General features: G+C 40.6%; 1 protein-coding gene across 1 annotated transcript in view; it reads left to right on the top strand.

Annotated features, from left to right (window-relative positions):
- Window positions 1-21,769, top strand: part of LOC137273040 (glutamate receptor-like) — a 102,969-nt gene that overhangs the window by 55,881 nt on the left and 25,319 nt on the right. Inside the window, exon 8 of the mRNA XM_067805481.1 lies at window positions 16,749-16,856. Within this exon, the coding sequence (XP_067661582.1) occupies window positions 16,749-16,856 (108 nt within the window). The remainder of the gene's footprint in view (window positions 1-16,748; window positions 16,857-21,769) is intronic.

The following is a 21,769-nucleotide window of genomic DNA, read 5'->3' as shown; positions in this document are numbered from 1 at the left end:
TAAACATCACCTTCGACACATATACTGCTCACACCAAACATCTCCAAAACATGTACTGATCACACCAAACATCACCTTCAACACATATACTGATCACACCCAACATCACCTTCAACACATATACTGCTCATACTAAACATCACCTTCAACACATATACTACTAACACCAAACATCACCTTCAACACATATACTGCTCACACTAAACATCACCTTCAACACACATACTGCTCACACCAAACATCTCCAAAACATGTACAGCTAACAACAAACATCATCTTCAACACATATACTGCTCATACTAAACATCATCTTCAACACATATACTGATCACACCAAACATCACCTTCAACACATATACTGCTCATACTAAACATCACCTTCAACACATATACTACTAACACCAAACATCACCTTCAACACATATACTGCTCACACTAAACATCACCTTCAACACACATACTGCTCACACCAAACATCTCCAAAACATGTACAGCTAACAACAAACATCATCTTCAACACATATACTGCTCATACTAAACATCATCTTCAACACATATACTGATCACACCAAACATCACCTTCAACACATATACTGCTCATACTAAAAATCACCTTCAACACATATACTACTAACACCAAACATCACCTTCAACACATATACTGCTCACACTAAACATCACCTTCAACACACATACTGCTCACACCAAACATCTCCAAAACATGTACTGCTCACACCAAACATCATCTTCAACACATATACTGCTCATACTAAACATCATCTTCAACACATATACTGCTCATACTAAAAATCATCTTCAACACATATACTGCTCACAAGAAACATCCCCAACCACCACAACGCAAATCACCTTGATCACATATAACCCACAAATCTATATCTGATTTTCATCATTTTTACTTCCCAGTGTTAGAAAATCCTTTTTTGACAAGGATGAGAGACATTTTGATTTGACTTTTGCATACAACTGTGAAGAATATTTTGTGAGCTAAGTAACACTATTCGGTTACTGTCTGTGTGTCTCAAACAAGTACGGTTATAACGAATACAACGAACTCAAAATAATCGTCCTCTTGATCAGACTAAAAATCAGCTAGCCGATTCTTTTTAGAATAGAAAGCGTTTTATCATGGCCCATGGATCCTTTATTATGTCCCAACTCAACAATTCTCATTCATTGTATCGTTGTATCCGACAGCTAATTATATCCATGTGACCGTCATGACCCTGTACTCTATTACCCCAACTGACTGTTCGGATGTAGGTTACCAATCGGTTTTTACGTATAGTTCAGAGCGTTGAACGAAGGACCATTCTCTATGCATTTAATAAATGTTCTGTCTCTTTGGAAATGTGACAGAACAGTCCCAAGGTAATTGGATCGGTATTGTTCCAGCAACGTGTCCCGCTGGGAAGTCATTAACTGAGCCCAGTGTGTGCTGTAATGATGTTCAGTAGGCGACGAACTACCACCACAGCAAACACGACCACACCACACCATATGTACGACATGCCGATATGAGGTATCTAATTTCGTTACAATCACACCCCACGTACTATCTTGGTGCAAAACGTCATTGTTATATGAGCGGTGTAGCCCCCAAATACCCCCAAAACTGTAAAGGCTATCGCTGTCACTCTTGTTCGTGCAAGAATTTGTTCTCGACAAATAATAGCCTCACTATGTGGTCAGTTCTCGTGACCACTGAGCCCAGACGGGAGTGGTGACAGATGGACTTAGGTCTCAGGGAAATAATTTGCTCCGTTTGCACCGTGTAATTTCCTCTGGGAAATTCGTGGTACCAGCACGTGTCTCGTCACACAGAGCTTGTTCATTCTGATGAGGAGTTAGGTTCTGGCCCAATGTTACAAGACCTGAAGGAAATAATCTGTCTGACTTGCTTCAGTTTTGAAATGGTGTATGAACCAAACAACAGAGTGAACGAACATGTGGAACGTCCAAAGCCACGCCATCAATTACCAGAGTTTTTTTAGTCGATATATTTGTGCTTTCGCATTTCAATCCCAGGTGGTATTCAGTGTTTGTTTTGGTTTAAAGACGTAACCACTTTCACGGTGTCATTTTATTTTTCATTTTGGTGCCTGTTTGTTTGTGTTTTTATTGATCGAAATATTACATATTGTACTGTATGTTTGTAGACAGCGAGTTAAGAAACAATTTATTGTTATATTTTAAGACAAATAACGTTAGAAAATTAAAGGATATTCGATGGACAGTAGGGCATATTAGTGTATCGCAGATACAAAAATGTTATCATAATACGATGTTATTTAAGAGGGCTTTTCATTATTAAAACGGACTATAGATCGCCAGCCAGTGAAGGCATATCACTATTCTGGGTAACATGGGAACTTGCTACCTGCAAGCATCCAAGCTGGAGTTACATCGTGTCTTCAAGTGTTGTGTACCTTCATATATCTATTAATATACTCAAAAAAAAAAAAACGTTTGACCCCATCATTTGGGCCCTAAAAAATGTGTGTTTTGAAATATTGCAAAATACTATGTCCTGAATTCTCACGTGTTCATAGACTCATGAAAGGTAGAGCAGGAAAGCAACATTTCTAAAGCATGGATCGCAGGCAAGCATCTTGTAAAGTTGTTTTTTCTCGCAGCTGCATGAACCGTATTCAAAAGCACGATATAACCAGCTGCCATCAGTGTCACTGGAAAACCACACCGAGAATTCCAAGACTTACAACAGAACAACGTGAACGAGCCATTGGTATGACATAAATGGGGGCTTCCCGTAGTCACGTAGCAAGAATCGTTTGCTCTACCAAGGCTATATCCAACCTCAATCAGCAGTTCCAGCAGCCTGACCAGACGAGAGACCGGCCCAGAACTCCACCTACGTAACCGCTTCCTGACGGCAGCGTCAACGGCAGCAATGGCATTGGGTCACCTCCTCACTCGACAAGCAGTGGTCAGACGTCTCCGTGCCGACGGCAGGAACCGTAGACCATACAGAGGAACTTTGCTGACACTTCAACTTCGCCAGCAGAGATTACTGTTGGCACGTCACGTACGACGGTGGCAGAGACGTGACTGGCAACGGGTACTCTTTTTTGACGAGAGCAGAATATGATGTACTTGCAGGTTCTCTCTGTTCCTTAATGACGGAAAGACACGAGTTTACAGGAGAGTGGGTGAACAAATGGCTCCTTGTTGCATTTAAGAGACGTAGCTTTTAGGTGGAAGTAATGTGATGATCTGGGGAGGCATTATTGGAGACCAGACCACAAGACTTGTTTGATGAGACACTGACTGGTCAACGCTACGTCGACCACGTTTTCAGGCCGGTAGTTCTCACGTTCATGTAGCAACAACAGCGAGGGACTCGTCTTCAAAATGACAACGTCACGTCCCATATGCTCGGATTTTAAAGGGCTTTCTGAATTGCAACAACGTCAACGTTCTGGCCCCAACGGTCTCTTGACATGGCACCTATCGAACACCTCAGGGACCTACACCTCCACAAACAACACGTCGGCAGTTGATTCAAGTGCTGAGTGAGGAATGGCAGAGAATCCCCAACAACGTCATCAGACGGCTGACGTCATGAATACGTAGACATCTGTTTGCATGCACCCTATATTTCAAATTCCTCTCCTAAAAGGCATGGCAATATATCAGTTAATGTTCAATAAATCTTCACTAAATATTGTGATGTACTTCTCGACAGACGTATGTTCATATTACAAAAGGTTTTAGCTACATGGGACTGAAAATCTGCACACTTACTGTACTTTGTCAGGTGCCAAATTTCGTTTGGACGGGATTATAGCTTCATATGTATATATTGAAAATGACAATTGACAATTATGTACACCACACGCGATTGCGTGAAGTGGAGGTAAAACTTTCACACAACTCGATTCATCTGATAAAAACGAGGCTAGTCCGTTGAGAGTAACTGAGTAACTGATTTGATGCAATACTCGAGATGAGCACCAACCCTTTCAGTTCAATAAGGTTGAGCGGCACCAGGACCGATAACTGTATTGAACACCAACACTTGTGGTCCAATAAGGTTGAGACTAGAATCGATGGACGTGATGACCATCAATCCCTTAAGTCCAATGAGACTGATACGTTCTAGACGTGCTAGATATAATGAACATCCACCTTTGTGGTCCAGTAAGGTTGAGCTTCACCGGAAGCGATAACTGCATTTAACACCAACATATGTCTTACAGTAATTCTGCACCATCAACTGTATTGAACACCGACACTTGTCGTCTAATACTGTTGAGCTGCACCGGAGGCGGTAACTGTGTTGAAGACAAACCCTTGTAACCGGTGGTGATGGACGTGGTGAACACCAACCCCTGTGGTCCATTTAGGTGGAGCTACACTAGAAGCGACAACTGCATGTTTGACCAACCTTTGTGGTCCACCAAGGTTGACCTGCACCGGAAGCGATAACTATCTTGAACACCAACCCTTGTAACCCAATAGGGTTGAGCTGTGCTAGAAGCGATGGGCGTGATGACCATCAATCCGTTTAGTCCAATAAGACTGATGAACACTAAAAGTGATAGGTGTGATGAACACCAAGTCATGTGGTCCAGTGAAGCTGAGATACACCAGAAACCTAGAACAATAACCCCATACTGTATGTCAGTGAACATGAATCAGAGGGAACACAATAAATGAACAACATCCTAACTTACAGTGTCATTGAGAAGCACTGGAAATGATACGTGAGATAAACAGCAAGACTGTAAGTCAGCAAGTTCAGATCCTCAGTGCAACACAAGGCGATATCGATTTATTTTTTTCCATTTCCTCCACGAAACATGTTTATCTGATTCAGACAACACAGAGATGTCCTTGCAGACATCTGCTGTATTTCAGACTCCGACAGATACACATATTGCAACCGATGTGGTCGACGGTCCTGACACATGCTATCAATATCCAGAACATGAAGCATAGCAATGCACGCATGAGTGTCACAAGTGTCATCTGCATTTCTTTCGTATGTATTTTAAATGGCATCGGGGCGAGAGAGGCGTTTGTAGATAGGGCGCTGACCAGACCTTTTGATGCATGTCTTTTTAAGGGTCAGTAATCCATAGCCGATGCAAAGGAACGGACTTTATCGTCGTCGAAAATGAAAGAACAGCGAAATATTCCTGAGTTGAGTTATTTTGATTGTAAGCCATTAAGCATCACCATCCAAGTGATGTCGAGGGACGCTTCTTGTTGCATTCTTATCCTGTGTCACGAGTTCCTTACCAGGTCGGGCTTTACGAAGATCCTTTACCGATATTTTAACCATATCATAAAGATGTGTTACAGAACCTGGCTCCACACATTGTCTCCTTGCTTGTGTTCAACATGTAGTCCGTGCTTTTCAAACATTAAACAACCATCATCCTAGACAGCAGTATTGAACAACAGGATATTGTATCAGTGCATAAACCCAAATGGACACGATCGTTTTGGCACAGCGAGTTGAAGATTCAGTCACTAGTATAATCCACAGAATCCTTACCCTTCCGTATTCCCTTGTGATGAAGAGAAAAGGACGAAAAACTAATAGAATCGTTTCAAGTTCATGTTAAAAAATGGTACACGTGTGATGGAAAGGTGCACTTGACAATAGTAAGTTAATCCAAGGTTCAGATAAATCGATGATCTGTTACCGTTCCACAGCAATCAAACAGCCAATGAAACACCTGAACTAAAAATACAAAAGACCACCGAGAACGCTCCCCGTGTTGTATATTTTTATCAGTGCATGAAGATTCAAACTGATACAAAATATATCCACAAGATGACCTCAATCTCCAGTAGTTATTCTTTTCATGTCGAGCAATATTCAAACAGCGACAACACGGTGTTTGCATGTCACAACACCTCATGTACAATTGAACATCACGAGACCAACTGACTTGTGTTTGCATTATGTTCCCATAATGTGGGGAAGCACACGATTACCCTTTCGGAAATACTTTATATCAATATGTCTTGATAATGTTTAACAAGAAAACGTGTTCATGATTTAGTCATAATAGTACAAAAGAATCTGCCTTTAATACATATTTAGTGGTTTTACTGTTTTTCGGGTGATTAAATGAGGCTTGCCAGTTTTACTACAGTCAGTTTGATTCCATTTGAGACCGATGAATTGCTCACTAACACAAAATCTAATAATTGCAACAAAACCAAATTTTGCACAGCCACATGAAATCAACAGACCATCTCTGATGATGTGCCTCATAATTTGGGACACCTGAATAATTTTCTTGTCACCTTTCGCTATTTTGTACGAGGGGGGCCTCTGGCTGGTAGAAAAGCCAGGTGGGCAGGGTGCACGTGTGAAATTGACACGTGTGATTTGCTCGGCAAACCAGACATTCGTGATTGCAGTAACCTGAAACACTGAGATTATCACACGACGCTAAGTCAATTATTTGCAAAGTATTTAACTTTTTAAAAACGAACGTGAAAGGAGTAGGCCTCAATATGCTTTGGCCAAGTATCGTTTACGCACTGCACGTGCTGTTGGGATGACGGAAGGGAAGTTAAAAACTATCTTGAAAAACTGTACCGATTCAGTATGCACGGACACAACTGAGGGAACCGTCTCAAAACCCACACGATAAGAGAAAGTCGATTCATTTCAACAACAGCTGGTTAGAAACGCCATTAAGTCTCTATATAAACAAAATACCTTTGTCTCTCTGCGTATTCTGAAAAAAAAACATATGGAGACAAATCATTCTTTTGTCATTTCAAAATATCAGTTATAGAAGTTGCTTCACAAATTTGGTTTCCGTTACAAAATAATAGGCTCAGAAAATGGACGTGCACTGTGCGAGAGGTCTGATATTGTTCGACTAAGAAACCAGTACTTACGCACAATTCAAAAGAAACGTACAGAGGCTCCCATACCACAGGGACTCACTAACACAAAATATACTTGGCAAGGGAGTGCGAGTGATTGTGCTCCATGCTGTTTGCAAGAGTCGGCGATTCCTACCTGACTGCTCCCTAGTCTTCAAGGCAAAATCTAAAGACAACCGAGACTATCATACCGAAATTAAGGGGATGGTTTTCTTAGAATGGGTACAAAATGAACTGGTACCAGCACTACCCCCAAAAGTCTGATTGTCATGGATAACGCTCCATAGCATGGCGTTCAAGTACCTAATACAAAGGCCCCAACCTCTAACAGTAAGAAGGGGGACATGATAGAATGGTTGCAAAACAAAACAATATCGTATCCAGAAAAAGCAAACCTGTTCTGTATGACATCTTAAAGTCAAATAAAACCACACCTGTCTTTAAGGTTGATGAGTACCTTACAGAACATGGTCATTCCGTTTTGCGACTGTCACCCTATCATTGCGATTTAAACCCAATAGAACTAACTTGAAATCGGATGTTGGCAGGCAAAATGTAGCATTCACACTTTGGGATGTACAGACGATTGTTCAACAGTCAATAGACACCATCACTCAGGAAACATGGCAAAAGTGCGTTGAGAAAGTTGAGAATGAAATAGAAAGACATTATTGGGAACAATGTGGACTGGACCATGCCACCATCAAGCCAGTCGTCGTCAGTGTAGACTCTGACGCCAGCGACACCTATTCGGACAACAGCGTCTTATGAAAGTAGCAACACTGACTCCCATTGAACATCCAGATGACGGCTTTTGAAATGACCCCCATCTTCACAACACGCGCTTGTTGATTACCGGGCTGTTCTACCAGCAAGTGAGATCCAGGTGAGAGACGTCTTGCATGTTGTGCGAAACGTTCATCGGTGACCCACGAGTGTTAATGAAGTGTGTTTTAAACTGACCACATTGACAGATAGATTGAACTCGCCATGTTCTTTACGACCTGAGCAGCCGACGGCACACTATATACAGCCTCATTCGGGAGTATATTGGGCACCTGTGTCTCTTCTTGCAATAACCTGTATTAGATTGCCTTAGATAACAGGCCCTCGCGGGAAGGATGCCTGTTGGAAATGACCGAATAACCTTTCTGTGACGCTTAAGTATAACAACAGACAAATGAGTATTGTATACGTAGTCAGTGACCGCTGATCAATACCCAGCGATCTGGCACACGAACACCATCAACTGATGGGGAGTGAAATTTCCTACACTATATTGACTGTTAACAACCGAACATGTACAGTTGTTGGTTAAATAGACATGTATGCCTTTTAAAGTAAATTATAATTAATCCCGTGACACTAACCCTAAAATAATCTTTATTACAGTAAACGCAGTTTGGATGTACTGACATGAGTCAGCTATGTCAGCAAGTCTGATTACCAGTTAGCCGCCTCTTCCAAGACACATCAGTCGCTTAAGACCAGTTCTAACTAGGATGTTCAAGGGCTTCAACTTGTCAATGCAGTAAAAGCAACGCTAGTTATGCTTGTTAGCAATTGACCATGCAATTGACCAAATGTAGCCACACGTTGCACTTAATTAATTTATCTAATTATGTCTTTGTCGGCCTGCCGAAAGTTATATCTAAAATGCTCTAATGATGCCCAACGCACTATACATATGTACTTATTTCTAATAATGCTGATATTTTTAAATCTGTTGTCGTATTAATAAAATATTTGATGTGCATTTATAGACACCATGTAAAAACATGTTTCATGTCACGTGACCAATAGTTATAATTGAACGGTTTCAATTGTAATTTGGTCCACTGGGTTTTAACTGCTGAATAAAACCTGTCTGTCTATTTAATTGTTTGTTAATTGTCGTTAACTGGAGTAAATATAAAAATCACCGTAACGGTAAGCCAACATACATCACAATCAAGTAAAACTAATGTACATCATGAGTTGTGGTGAACGAAAGTAAACGACAGTAACCAATCAAATGAGTTAGTCCCACCTAGGACGCTATTCGACGATACGCGTCTTTAGCCAGGGTTATTTTTGACGTACAGCAATCGTTTCCTGCATTGGACCATGTGATCACAGGACCCCCTTGGTCCAGTGTCTTCTTCCAGACAGTACATCCTGCCACTTACGTCTCGTACATTACCGATATCAAATGATGCCTTGTATGTCCAAGGCGTTTGATCTTTCTCCGGTTCACTCTTTGCTGCACATGTAAAAGCGATTAGCACGAAGATTGTTCTAGTATTTATTTTGTTTATTTTTAGTATAATCCATGATTTGCTTCCACAGATCATGATTCTGTGTTTACAAAACATTTTTAAAAAACATGAACATTTTTATCAGATGAAAAGAAAAGCCTTGGCCAATTCAGGTCTTTGATGGAACCGTGTTTTAGATTACACAAAAACGGAATAGCTAGTCATTTGCATGTGAAAATTTAAAATTGTCAGTTCAGGGAACACAATATGGCATTTCGTGTTGAAACGAGTCAGCCGCCATCCTTCTTGAATTTTAACAGCACAATAATGTTTCACGAGAGATGATTGCAATTCTTGATCAAAAGCATCACTTAATCGCGCTCCCGATGTGTTATTCTCAAACATGTCCAAGGAAAGTGCAGTATCACACTATCCTTCATTTAGATGACGCCACTTCATTCTAATTCCCGACCCATAACATGCATGCCAGTACGTCGCTCCCAAACACAAACTATGCTGTATTCCTGGCGGTGTTTGAAGCTTTTTTGTCCAATATTGATTTTAATTTGCCGCCTCCATACATCAAATCATGTTGTAGTTGTTAATGTAGGTTGGACATCATATTTGTTTAAAAAAAACGAAACAAATAACATCCATTCATATTTTATGACGTTGTGAGCCTTGTTTGTAAATGAAATGTGACTCCTTATGCCCTGCAACCATCATTTATTCCTTCATCTTTGAGTCAAACTTAATAGTATTGATCCAACAGTGGGCAAAATATAAATCAGATAACCATGTCACTCCAATCTGCATTGAATAAATAATAGTTCATCTCACATAGCCACACGAAAAACTAAAATCACTCATCTCATTTCTTGTAACGAAATGAGATTGGAAGAAACAGCAGGGAGTGAAAAAGTGTAATCGTAAACATTGGAACTCAAGCCAGGCGGTCGACTATTCAATGTCATCAATTAAACTTATTGGAACCAATTCACCGGGTATCAATTGCACGCAATGTCCAAAACTGTTAAAGTCATGTTTTTATCATTTGCGTGATCCACGAGGAGCATTGGAGTTAAACCTAATGCGCTGGGAGTCTCCTTTATTTGAATTACCGAAGAGTCCTTTGGCCTGCTTGATAGGAAGTTTCTTCCAAGGAGCATAATTACAACTATCCCAGTTTAAGGATCCGCCATCTTTGTTCACTGGCCAGATGGATTAGACGTTGAATCTCAGACCGCAAAGTGACAGTAGTATTTATGCTATACGACAACAACCTCCGACATTCTACGTGCGATATAAGAATATTGATAAGCTGTGAATCGTTCAGATGTCCCTCTGGGCCAGAGTCACTCTTTCTGAGTTGGTTATTTGTCTGCTTAATCTCCCGTTGCTGGCATTATAACTGTAAGGGCACATCAGCCTTCTACCATGCTCTCATTGTTCTGACCAAGATGTGCGCCATGCATAAATGTAGAAGATTATGTGTCACGCATGTCATAAGTTGTGAGAGAAATAGTGACTTGATGTTTGTTGAATAGGGGGTATCATATCGCCTACTGTGCAATATTCCAACCTTGACTAATGGCGTCTGTGTAAGAAATGTGCGGCAACTGTCGCGATCAGGACAGAGTACAGGCACTCAGCCAAGTCACGAAGTGGCACGTCCTTTTCATTATTGTGGGCTTGTTCGTTAGATATCGAATACTTGGGATGACAGTGGAATGACATTATTTTCTTCAAGAGTGACAATGTACATGTAATTCTGTTAAATCCATTGATGCATGAAGCGAAACAATCAAGTTAACAGCGTGAATCAAGTTACATGTTTTGCAAGGACTGCTTACAGTAGATCTTGAACACAGACATAAAGCCTTGTTAGATATTAAGAAACTATTCAGACCAGTGTTGAACATTAGGACCACATGATATAATTAGTTTGATGCAACTAAGAGAACTCTAATAAACACACAACGCCGAGGTTTAAATTCAATGAATAAGAATTGTAAGGCATCAGTAAACAACATAGTCTATGAATATAAATCCTTCCTTATGTATGTATGTATGTGTGTGTGTGTGTGTGTGTGTGTGTGTGTGTGTGTGTGTGTGTGTGTGTATGTGTGTTGGGGGTGGGGGGCGTGCGTGTGTGTCTGTGTGTCTGTGTGTGTGTGTGTGGGGGGGGGGCGTCTGTCTGTGTGTGTGTGTGCGCGCATGTGTGCGTGTAAATGGATGGATGGTTAAATATCAGTGTCGTGTGTGCTGCCTTCGCCCCCAGCACCTGTTACACGCATTTGTGGAGCATTTTGCAAAGCATCCCATAGTGAGTGAGAGACTGTTCGTAGTGAGCTAGTGGTGTTTGAAGACTGTCACTCTTGTCACTCTATGCCAGCGGAGTGTGTGACGTTTCGCCCGAAGGGATGTAGATCCATTACCAAGGTTTTGCTCGGACAAGCCCAGAAATCTTTCCGGGACGAAAGGTTTCGCGTGTGTTCAAGGGGCTGCTATTCGAGAGCCATTAGGCCAGACGTACTCGTTGACACATTTTAATATTCCTCGTATGTATCTTGATCCGGGTTTTGTCACGTATGTCAAAAGTGACCTACACCTAGTGTCTTGCCCACAATTACTCAAACATGTCACATTAATCAAACGTCAGTTCCATTCTTTGCATTGACATTCAAACATCATTTCTCAACACGCTTTGACATATATCACATCAAGTCACGAATGTTATCAGTTAACTATGAAGGTGCATATACGTTGTGGAATACAGTCTTCTTTGATTTCTTGGCAACGGGATCCAAAATGGTTGCAAGGATATCGACATATTATAGGATGAAAGCAATATTTCAAATAAGAAAAAAAAACTCCCAATGGGATCCTGCATTAGGTGGTTATTGCTTCTCCTGATAAGATGCCCACTTCATACACCGATCACTGTCGAATAAGTAGCTGTTGTTCTTTATCGCCAATCATCCTGTAAAGACACATCGGGGACAGTTAGTTTTCAGATGCACAGCTTGAAAGGTTAAGGTTAAGGTTAACACTGAGTTCAATTCTTATCACTCGGTGGTAATACCAAACCATTGTCCAGTGTCAAATATTGCACACGAGAGAGCTGACAACATTCAGTTTACTACTTTACCTAGATGACTGCCCCAACATAATTGTGAACAAGTCCTAGACCGTTATTCGCAAATTCATTTCTCCATGAGGCTAGGGGTGCTTCCAAGACGTAATTTATGATTTCATCCCTGGGAACCTCGTTACCATGCACGACATTTCTCATGACGGGCCTTAGAAATCTTTGACAAGAATTCGATTGAAGCAACCTAGTTGACAGTCTCTGTACTGAATCACTGTTTATTTGTCTACAAGCTGGCATAGCAACGATTTACTTCCAGAAGCAAATGTAATCACCCTTCTCTGTGTTAGAGTGGACGCTGCCAATATGCACGTTATGGTGTCGTTTCATCCTTTGCTCTGTCTTATTGTTAGAGATGAAAGAATGTAGTGATGAGAACGAATGATGAACATTCGTCTTTTTCAAGAATATTGGCTCAATATACCGGATTGCGTTCAGCCTGTCTATGTAATAAATGTACACACTTTCTGCTGGTGCTGGATTTTGAAAGATGTTTCAGAGAATCAAAATCGATTTAAGGTCATCGTTTATATGCCTCGCGTTTTCAACAAAATGTATAGTTCTAGAATAATCGACTTTATTTATATCCAAACTCAAGATTCCGTTTAAGTCAGCCAGGTTTCAGTTTTACGTACAATGCTCAAATTCGGAACACCGCGGGCCACGGATTAGACTTAATACCAATGGGCCGATCTGCTGTAGACGTGAGAAGCTAGTAAACTGGACGGGATTGTCAAGTTCTGTGATTTCTTAGTTCATGTAATAGGGGCGTGTGAATCCTTGTTCCAATTTCATTAGTCTGCCCCAAGATTGCTTTATATACGTGGCCCAAAAATCAAAGGAACCCCTTCACTCATTTTCTCTGACCCGATACGACAGGGTAACTTTGCATCGCAATAACCCTAAAACTTGAACCCCAAACCCAGAGCAATTGAACACACAGAACACGGTATTGCTAACTGCATGCTCATCACGAGCACACGTGCATTGCATGTTTTGAAGCCATGACATGCATGCGAGTGTATGTAAGAGCTAACAAAATGCCACCACAACAGTACATGACGTCAGCAGAAAAATGGCAATGCATAGGGATGCTACAGTCTGGAGATTCTCAGAACCATGTAGCCAGGTTCTTTGGCAAGTCCAAAAGCGTCATCTCACGGCTTGCTGCTCTCCACCGTCAGACTGGTGACGTCAAAATTAGGCATGGTCTTGGACGTCATCGCGAAACAACAACCAGACAAGATCGCCTCGTACATGTAATTGCACTGCGTAACCGCTTCGTAACAGCACCAGAACTGGAGAGGGAGTTCCATGCTGCCACGAGAATACGACTGTTACGCAACAGCACAGTGCATAACAGGTTGCGTGAAGGTGTTCTGAAATCAAGGCGTCCTGTTCATGGTGCCATCATGTCACGAGCTAACAGATAGGCTCGTTTACAGTGGTCTCGACAACGTCAGGGTTGGCTAGTACGTCAATGGCGTAACATCATGTTCTCTGACGAGTTCAGGTTCTGTTTGAAATTCACAGACGGTCGCAAACGTGTTTGGCGACGACGCGGTGAGAGGTACAGTCACAGCACTATCATGGAGTATGATTGCTTTGGGGGTGGAAGCATCATGGTCTGGGGTGGGGTTTCCTGCGACAGCAGGACAGATGTGATTGTTGTTCCTGGTTATCTTACTGGTCAACGTTACGTCAACGAAATTGTACGCCCCATTGTTGTTCCAATGGCCCGCAGAGTTGGACGTAACTTCATCTTTCAAGATGATAATGCCCCACCCCACAGAGCTCGTGTTGTGATTGACGTTTTGGCACAAGAAGCCATTGTGACACTTCCATAACCTGCCAAATCTCCTGACCCGTCGCCAATAGAGCATTTGTGGGATGTTTTGGATAGGAGAGTTCGTGCACGGCGCCCAGGACCAGCAAATCTCCAGGAACTTGGTGTAGCTCTTCAGTATGAGTGGCAGCAGATTACAAGAGCTACGATTCGTCGTATTATCGCCAGTATGCCCGCTAGGTGTCGTGCTTGTGTTGCTGCACACGGTGGTCACACTCGATATTGACTTATATCTCACATGAGTGCTACATTTCCTGAAATTAAACCTGATGATTGCTACGATTATTGAGGGTTCCCTTATTTCTTGTTCTGCGTATACTTCCTTACAGTTGCAGTGGTTTGAAACACGTTTAAGTGGTTTACGTTTCCTTAAGTGGTTTGCCTCAAGTTTATCTAAAGTTTCACGGGTTTGCCTCACGTTTCAGTTGTTAGCCTGAACTTAACCTAAATTTTCATTTGTTTGCCTCACGATTGCGTTAGGTGATATACCTCATGTTAACCAACATTTTCAGTTGTTTGCCTCATGTTTGTCAGGTTTAGTGGTTAGCCTCATGCTAACCTGACGTTTCAGTGGTTTACCTTATGTTTCAGCTGTTAGCCTCACGTTTCAATGGTTCGCCTTATGTTTATGTGATTTACCTCAAGTAAATGCACCGAAAACATTTCATTATTTCGATTACGGTCATATTCCAATGATTTCTGCAGTATTCATTTACAATTCCACCTGCTGCATTTTCTGGGTCGATTCGTATATGAATCATAATGTAGCCTGTTAAGCATATATTTTATTTATACAATTATACTTTATTTATGTAGCGCTCATATCAAGGTCACCTGCTCAGAGGCCCTTTGCTGTCCCCTTAGTCATTGGATGTCTACCTCATACGGCACAATTGTCAATATCAGCTCCCTGGGGATCATACATCTGTTGCAGCCACAAGGTGCACCGAGTTATATAGATTTCCCGTCCATACGAGGTACCCATTCACAGCTGGGTGGAATGGAATACATAGTCACAGCACTTTGTCGAAGTTTACTGAACGTTTCTGTACCCGCAACTAGGTGTTTGCCTGTATTCATGTGGCCACCATCTGGTCATATACTAATGGGTTTGTGGGTTCTTTTAAGTGGACAGGGTTATGTACTGTACATTAGGGATTGTGACAAAGCTGGAAGAGTCTGCACAGAAAGATGACTCCCAAGATATTTACACCCGGTCACGGGGGGCTCGATTGCGTCACCTCAAGCTCGCTGGATCATTTGCTTTACAACGGAAATTGTATTAAACTACAGAGTCGAATGTGGGCTAAATGAGTCGGGGTTATTGTTGACTACATACTTCACAATATTTCAAATGTACAGGATACCTACAGGAGGTATCAGATGCAATTCATTGCAGGATTATTTTTGAGTAAGTGTAAAACAGCTGGGAAAATGCAATGATATGAAAAACACACATAGAGAAATAATTGATCACGTTGACCAGACAAAAGGAAAGGATCGATAAGTTCAAAAGGACAAACCACTGATAATGAGATAGACATGACGTCAAGCAACGTGAAAATGATGATCAATTAGCGCCATAGTGACTGTACTGTCGAGTTATCACTCTTGTAACAGTTACTATTAAAGGTTAGGTGACAGTTACACGTATATTTCCGATTTGTATTATGACATGTAATATATTCCCCAAATGCGGTGCGGTCGCCAACAAACCAAAAACAAACAAAACCAAAACACAAAACCAAAAAACAAAACAAAAAACAAACAAACAATGTTAATATATTAAATGTGGAAATAGCGTTAAATCTACATTACCCTGCCATGTTCATATTTCGGCAAGCCAGCACCAACTTTTAAGGTAAAGTTGAAGGTAGTGATTTCTCTAAGAGAATGACACAGTCGTGTGGACACTTAAAGACGCCGTGTACACTTTTAACGGCAGGGCCAGTGAGGTGTTACAGAAGGAAATGAACAGTACAATACGTTTTAAGACACAAATAATGATTGATCAAATTCACAATTGTTTCCTACTGAAACTTGAATGAATTGAACATGACGTCATGTCATCATCATCATCATCATCATCATCATCATCATCATCATCATAGACCAGACTACTATGACAACTATCATTAAAGTAAAAGCAGGTATGGTTATGGCCACAAATGTCGTACAAATTTATACGAAAAGGAACTACAACAATTTCCATAATCATGAAAGAAAACAAAGGTCACCGTAAAAGCCTGACTCGGGACACTCAGCTGTCATTTGCTGAGAATTATGAGACGTTTGTTATATGTGCCTATCAAATACCGACAATTGATCACGACTGTCATTACCCTCTCAGTATCCCAGACCTGTCATAACTTCTGTTTTCGATAAATATTCATATTGTTTCTAGCGACAAATGGGATTAAAATGTAGTATCTTAGGATATTATCCTTAGGTGTGTTTATCTTTAAAATATAATACTTGATATGTGTTTTCATCTCATATCATATATGGTCAAGATTTGGCTACTTTGTTGAATACAGCGTACTATCGTATAAAAATTATCTCCTCCATGTAAGGGATCTCCATTTTTGTGATGTTTGTCATTTTTTAACTGCAGGTGAAATTTAGTGGTCTAACAGGAAATGTGGCATTTGACCGGAGGGGACTACGAACAGATTACAGGATGAGTGTCTTTACTGTCAGCCTTAACAATGGACCCCAGAAGGTAAGAAGAGTCTCTGACCAGTATTGTTTTTCATTCACCAATGCCGGTAGACTTATGCAATACAAAGGAGTCCTATCAGAACAGTCATTGCAATTACGCTGTGTTTAAATCCATTTAATGTTAGTGTGGCAATACGGAATACTCCAACATCTTGCTACCTACACATTAACGTGTTGGTGGCACTCCAAAAACAAGGTCTATAAGTGGCTTGTGCAAGGTGGTATTACTATGAGAAACGTTGCTATAGATATTGATAGCTTCTTTAACGACAACACCCGATGCACTCGACATGAGTGACATAGACAGACTTTCTTTTGTAACGCTATGCATGGCGTGTCAGCCTGCTTTGGGAGACCGGCTTGCCTGTTGTAGATATGTGACCCTTTCAACTTAGAAATTGCTATGCAGCAAACATAGGAATATAGGATTCGAACACATGAGCTTATTCCAGACCGAAGTGAGGACACATTGTACAGCTCCTGCGCTAATAGCCCCTCGTAACGGAATTCTGTCAAATAATTATTTTTCCACTTAATATGACGTATTGTGAAATCAGATTAAGAATAATCGTCATCTATAAATTGCTCAGTAAGGAAAATGTATATTTGTGGGCTTACCAGTTTACCGAAGTTCCATGGCTTGCGGCAGATTAACCATTAACTTCGGTTGTGTTCTTGACGGCTATAAGTTATCGACCACTGGCCAAACCGTTCATTCAAATCCCCACTAAACATGTTAGCTGACCTTTTACTGAAGACATAGATGAACTTAAATGTTGCGTGTTTAATGTGTGATCCTTCACTTCTTTGTGATTTAAGAGGCCTTCCTGGCTCCAAGTGTCGTATAGGTGGAACAACCATTATTTCAAAATGTGTCTCTTAAAATTACGAATATTAAAAAGGCATTGACCTTTTTGTTTCTTTTGTTTCTATTTAACTTAGGATGTATCTATATATACAACTGTGCTCCATGTACAGTTAAAAGAATTAGTTTATTCAACAATTACACAATTCATCGTTTGATGCATATACGGTACTTCAATGTGGAATCTGATTGCGCGTGAGGTTTAACTTGGATTTTTTAGGTTTTCCTAGAAGGACATTGAGATGCTTCAGGCCTCAGGTGCCGATATACACACATTGTACAAGTAAATAATACTTACGTAACATCATGGCTAAACTGCTGTCAACACCTACGCAGTTCCACTGCTATACCACAGGACGACGTTGCCAGACAAGTTCAGGTTCATCCAATAAGATGCCGTCTTGTGATGCAACACGTATATTTTGCCCGTCGTCCCCGTTAACAAGACAACCGTATCCTGTTGGTATATCTAACCAGCCACATTTTGGAGCATCAGAAGAATCGCTATAAAAGTGCCTCATTTTGGAGCCTCTAAAGAATGGGAAAAAGCTGACACATTTTGCAGCATGTAAAGGATCGGTACAAAACCGACACATTTTGGAGCCTCTAAAGAATCGATACCAAACAGCAACATGTTGGAGCATCGCAAGAATCGATACAAACCCGTCTGATTTTGGAGCCTCGAGAGAATCGATACCAAACTGACACATTTTGAAGTTCTAAAGAATCGATACCAAACTGCCACATTTATGAGCATCTAAACAATCGATATAAACCCGCCACATTAACTTCCTGCGATGAGGCCAGTTTATGGTATCACTCAAAGAACCACCGTTGCCTCGCCTGTATCAAAGGTAGTCACACCTGAAATAAACACTGTTAGCCGAGTTGATGCACAACCCTTTCTTCGGACGTGGAGATCGATCACCTGTTGCAGAAAGAGTACTGTCAATGAAATGGTGATACAACGAATAAACACACATATGCTGTCCACCTTTATAGTTAAGAAAACACGCCATTTACATACATATCTGATACATCGTCCATGAGGTATTTTCATGTTTGCGATTTCAGTTTCGGGAAAAGCATTAAATTCCATTTTAACCGATACATACAAGAGGTGAAAATATGACGTAAATGTCCAATCTGGTCTTCTCACAGAGCGAGCGGCAAGGAATACATCCAGATTTAAAGAAATGTACACATTCGATTTTGTTATGTCCAACTCAACACGTGAGGCAGTGCCTTACTAATGGAACAAGCCTTGGACAAACACAACTGTTCACTGACAGAAAAATATACAACGGAAATATTCTGTATTATCTCTGAGACTATCTTCAAATTGGTCCCCTTTCAAATGGTTCCATGTCATTGAAGGACTGTGTTGTCAAAGATGCGAACAAACAAAACACGGATATGGACAGCAGAACTTTTATACTGTTTGTTTTTGTTTTGGTGTTTCTTCTGTTTTTCTGTTATTTGCATTTTTAGATTCCGAGAGGATGATTGTATGTAGTGATGCTGACACCATAGGAAACAATGCTACTTATTAGATTATTAACCTTTGGTACAATATATTATGTTTCGTACACTATTGTCTCTATTGTTCTTTAAACGCTTTTCTGTTTACTCTATGGATCACAGAAATTAGAAATAAAACGAAGTCGACATTGGTCTGTCATCTCTGTCTCCATTTCGCCAAAGTAGCTGTCAATCTTCCTTAGAATATTTCGTTTACAAAAGAAAGATATTTTGAGGATTATGGGTTCCGAGTCGCATTAACAGCTAAAGTCGTTGCTTTCTTGGCTATCAGACGATAGCCTAATTTCGTGTCTGTACCAGTCACTGATTATAAAATTAACGATGAAATACAGTTACAGCAAACCGTCTTACGAATTGTGTTTGAAATTGAAACTAAAGTATATGTTTTTACAAAATATCTTGATGATATCACTTTGCAGACATATGTATCTCGTAACGTACTTGTCAGTATATGATATCACAGCAGGGTATCACTTGAGCTGCTTAATTAATAATGTTTGCTATGTTTTTCTCGTTTCATCTCAACTCAGTTTCCTAAGTGTTCTGAATTCGATACAATAACGCATGAAATGTGAAACCAGACATATGGCTTGTTCATTTTTTTCTTTTCTGAATGAAGCCCTAAAGCAAAATGACCCTTGTTCGTCTCCTCATACAAGCGTACCTATCCCAGTCGTTGCAGATTTAGGTATCTCTAATTGTATGCATAAGGTTGTGCTTACAAGAGAAGGTTTAAATAACATAAAAGTATATTTCAGTTCTTACGGTCAAAACACTTATTTTCCTAGTTTATTTTCACAGTCATTTTCCGTTAAATTTCTAGTTTTTTTATATTTAAGCAAGTGCAATTTTATTCTCGTTGCGTTTAATACCTTTGCCGCTTTTTAATAACCCTTACAAAGAGGGGCAACTGGCTCAGGGAATGCCACTTGAGGCCATGTCTTTGCTCTGTCAACAACTTTCAACCATGATCATGCCCAAAGTAGTGGTGGCCCCTGAAGGTCCGGGGTAGAATAGGCCTTCAGCAACCTATGCTTGCCATAAAAGACGCTATGCTTGTCGTGAGAGGCGACTAACGGGATCGGGTGGTCAGGCTCGCTGAATTGGTTCACACAAGTCATCGGTTCCCACTAGCGCATGTCAATGCTCATGCTGTTGATCACTGGAGTTTCTGCTCCAGACTCGATTATTTACAGCCGGAGCCATATAGCTGGAATATTGCTGAGTGCGGCGTAAAACTAAACTCACTCTCAGTAGTGGTGAGCAAACTTATTGTATTTTTCATATTTAATGAATTGTAATTTGTAAGTAATTGTAACATTATATGTTTTTATGCAAGCCTTGGTAAATCTGTGTGTAGCATTTTGCTTTATTTTGTAAATTTTGTGTCAAGTTGTAAGTTGATCAAAATAACGTGAATACCTGTTCTGGTGGCATAAGGTTATCATATTTTCAGCTCTTTTGTAGAAACTGTAATTTTTCACTGTATTTTCAAATGTGTTTAGGAGCATATAACAATGTTTTGTAGTTCATGTGTAGGCCATCTGACTTTCATAAAACTTATTTAGTTTCTTCTGCTGTTTTCAGTCAATGTACTGTAAAGGGCAATTTGAAGTATATATTAATTAGAATATGGAATGGGAAATACAACTGATACATTGAAGAAATGGACTTTGAATAAACACGTAAGAGGCGGTCAGTAGAGATATCTATTTTTTAAGAGAAAGAAAAGTGATGAGCGAGGAAATCTATTTTTGTCCAAAAGGAATTTCAACACCTTTTTACGAATTCTACTCAGCCATTCAATAAAAAGTTAGTGTGACTTTTGCACTGTAACCTTTTAAATTAAAACAGAACCAGCTTGATATATTTTGGGGAAAACGTGACTGGCACACAGGATTTATGAAAGAACCGATGTCTGATAAACTTCATCCTGACACGTGAACCTTTAACGAGCAGGTTAGTGATCCAGCGTGCATGAGATGACGGGATCAAGCGATGACTGGGTGTCATTAATATCAGCGATTTGAGCGTGTACTATTTGCGTGGATATAACAATAATATCGCTTGAATTCGAGGTCAATCCATGGTACCCCCCTCAACATGTCCAGGGCGTCATTACAAATGATGCATTCAAATTTCTTTGGAAACGGCCCATATGCAGCCACCAAACCCGATCATCTCCTTTTCAGAGAGCTAATGATTGTGTTTATATCTTGACTTTTCTGTCCCGTTTTGACAGCAACATGGTTGGCACGATTCAGGAAAAGTACGATAGGTATGCCAACATTTGAAATGTCTCGCTTGCATCCCGAGTACACTTTCTTCAGATTCCCCTGTGTTCTCGGTGACCCTGGTTTGGTACCTCCTGAGCTCCTTGCGCAGATCAGGACAGTGCCCGTGTCCGAACCATCTAGTACGTTCGTTCGAGCATTCGATGAAGTGCATGGTGTGACATATGTCACTGCATGCCCGAGTGTCCATCCAAGTATTCCGGCACTACAAGG

Source organism: Haliotis asinina, chromosome 2 (assembly GCF_037392515.1).
Source record: "Haliotis asinina isolate JCU_RB_2024 chromosome 2, JCU_Hal_asi_v2, whole genome shotgun sequence".
NCBI classification, from domain to species: Eukaryota; Metazoa; Mollusca; class Gastropoda; order Lepetellida; family Haliotidae; genus Haliotis; species Haliotis asinina.
Note: the sequence above shows the minus strand (reverse complement) of the source record. Positions and strands in the feature narration are given on the sequence as shown.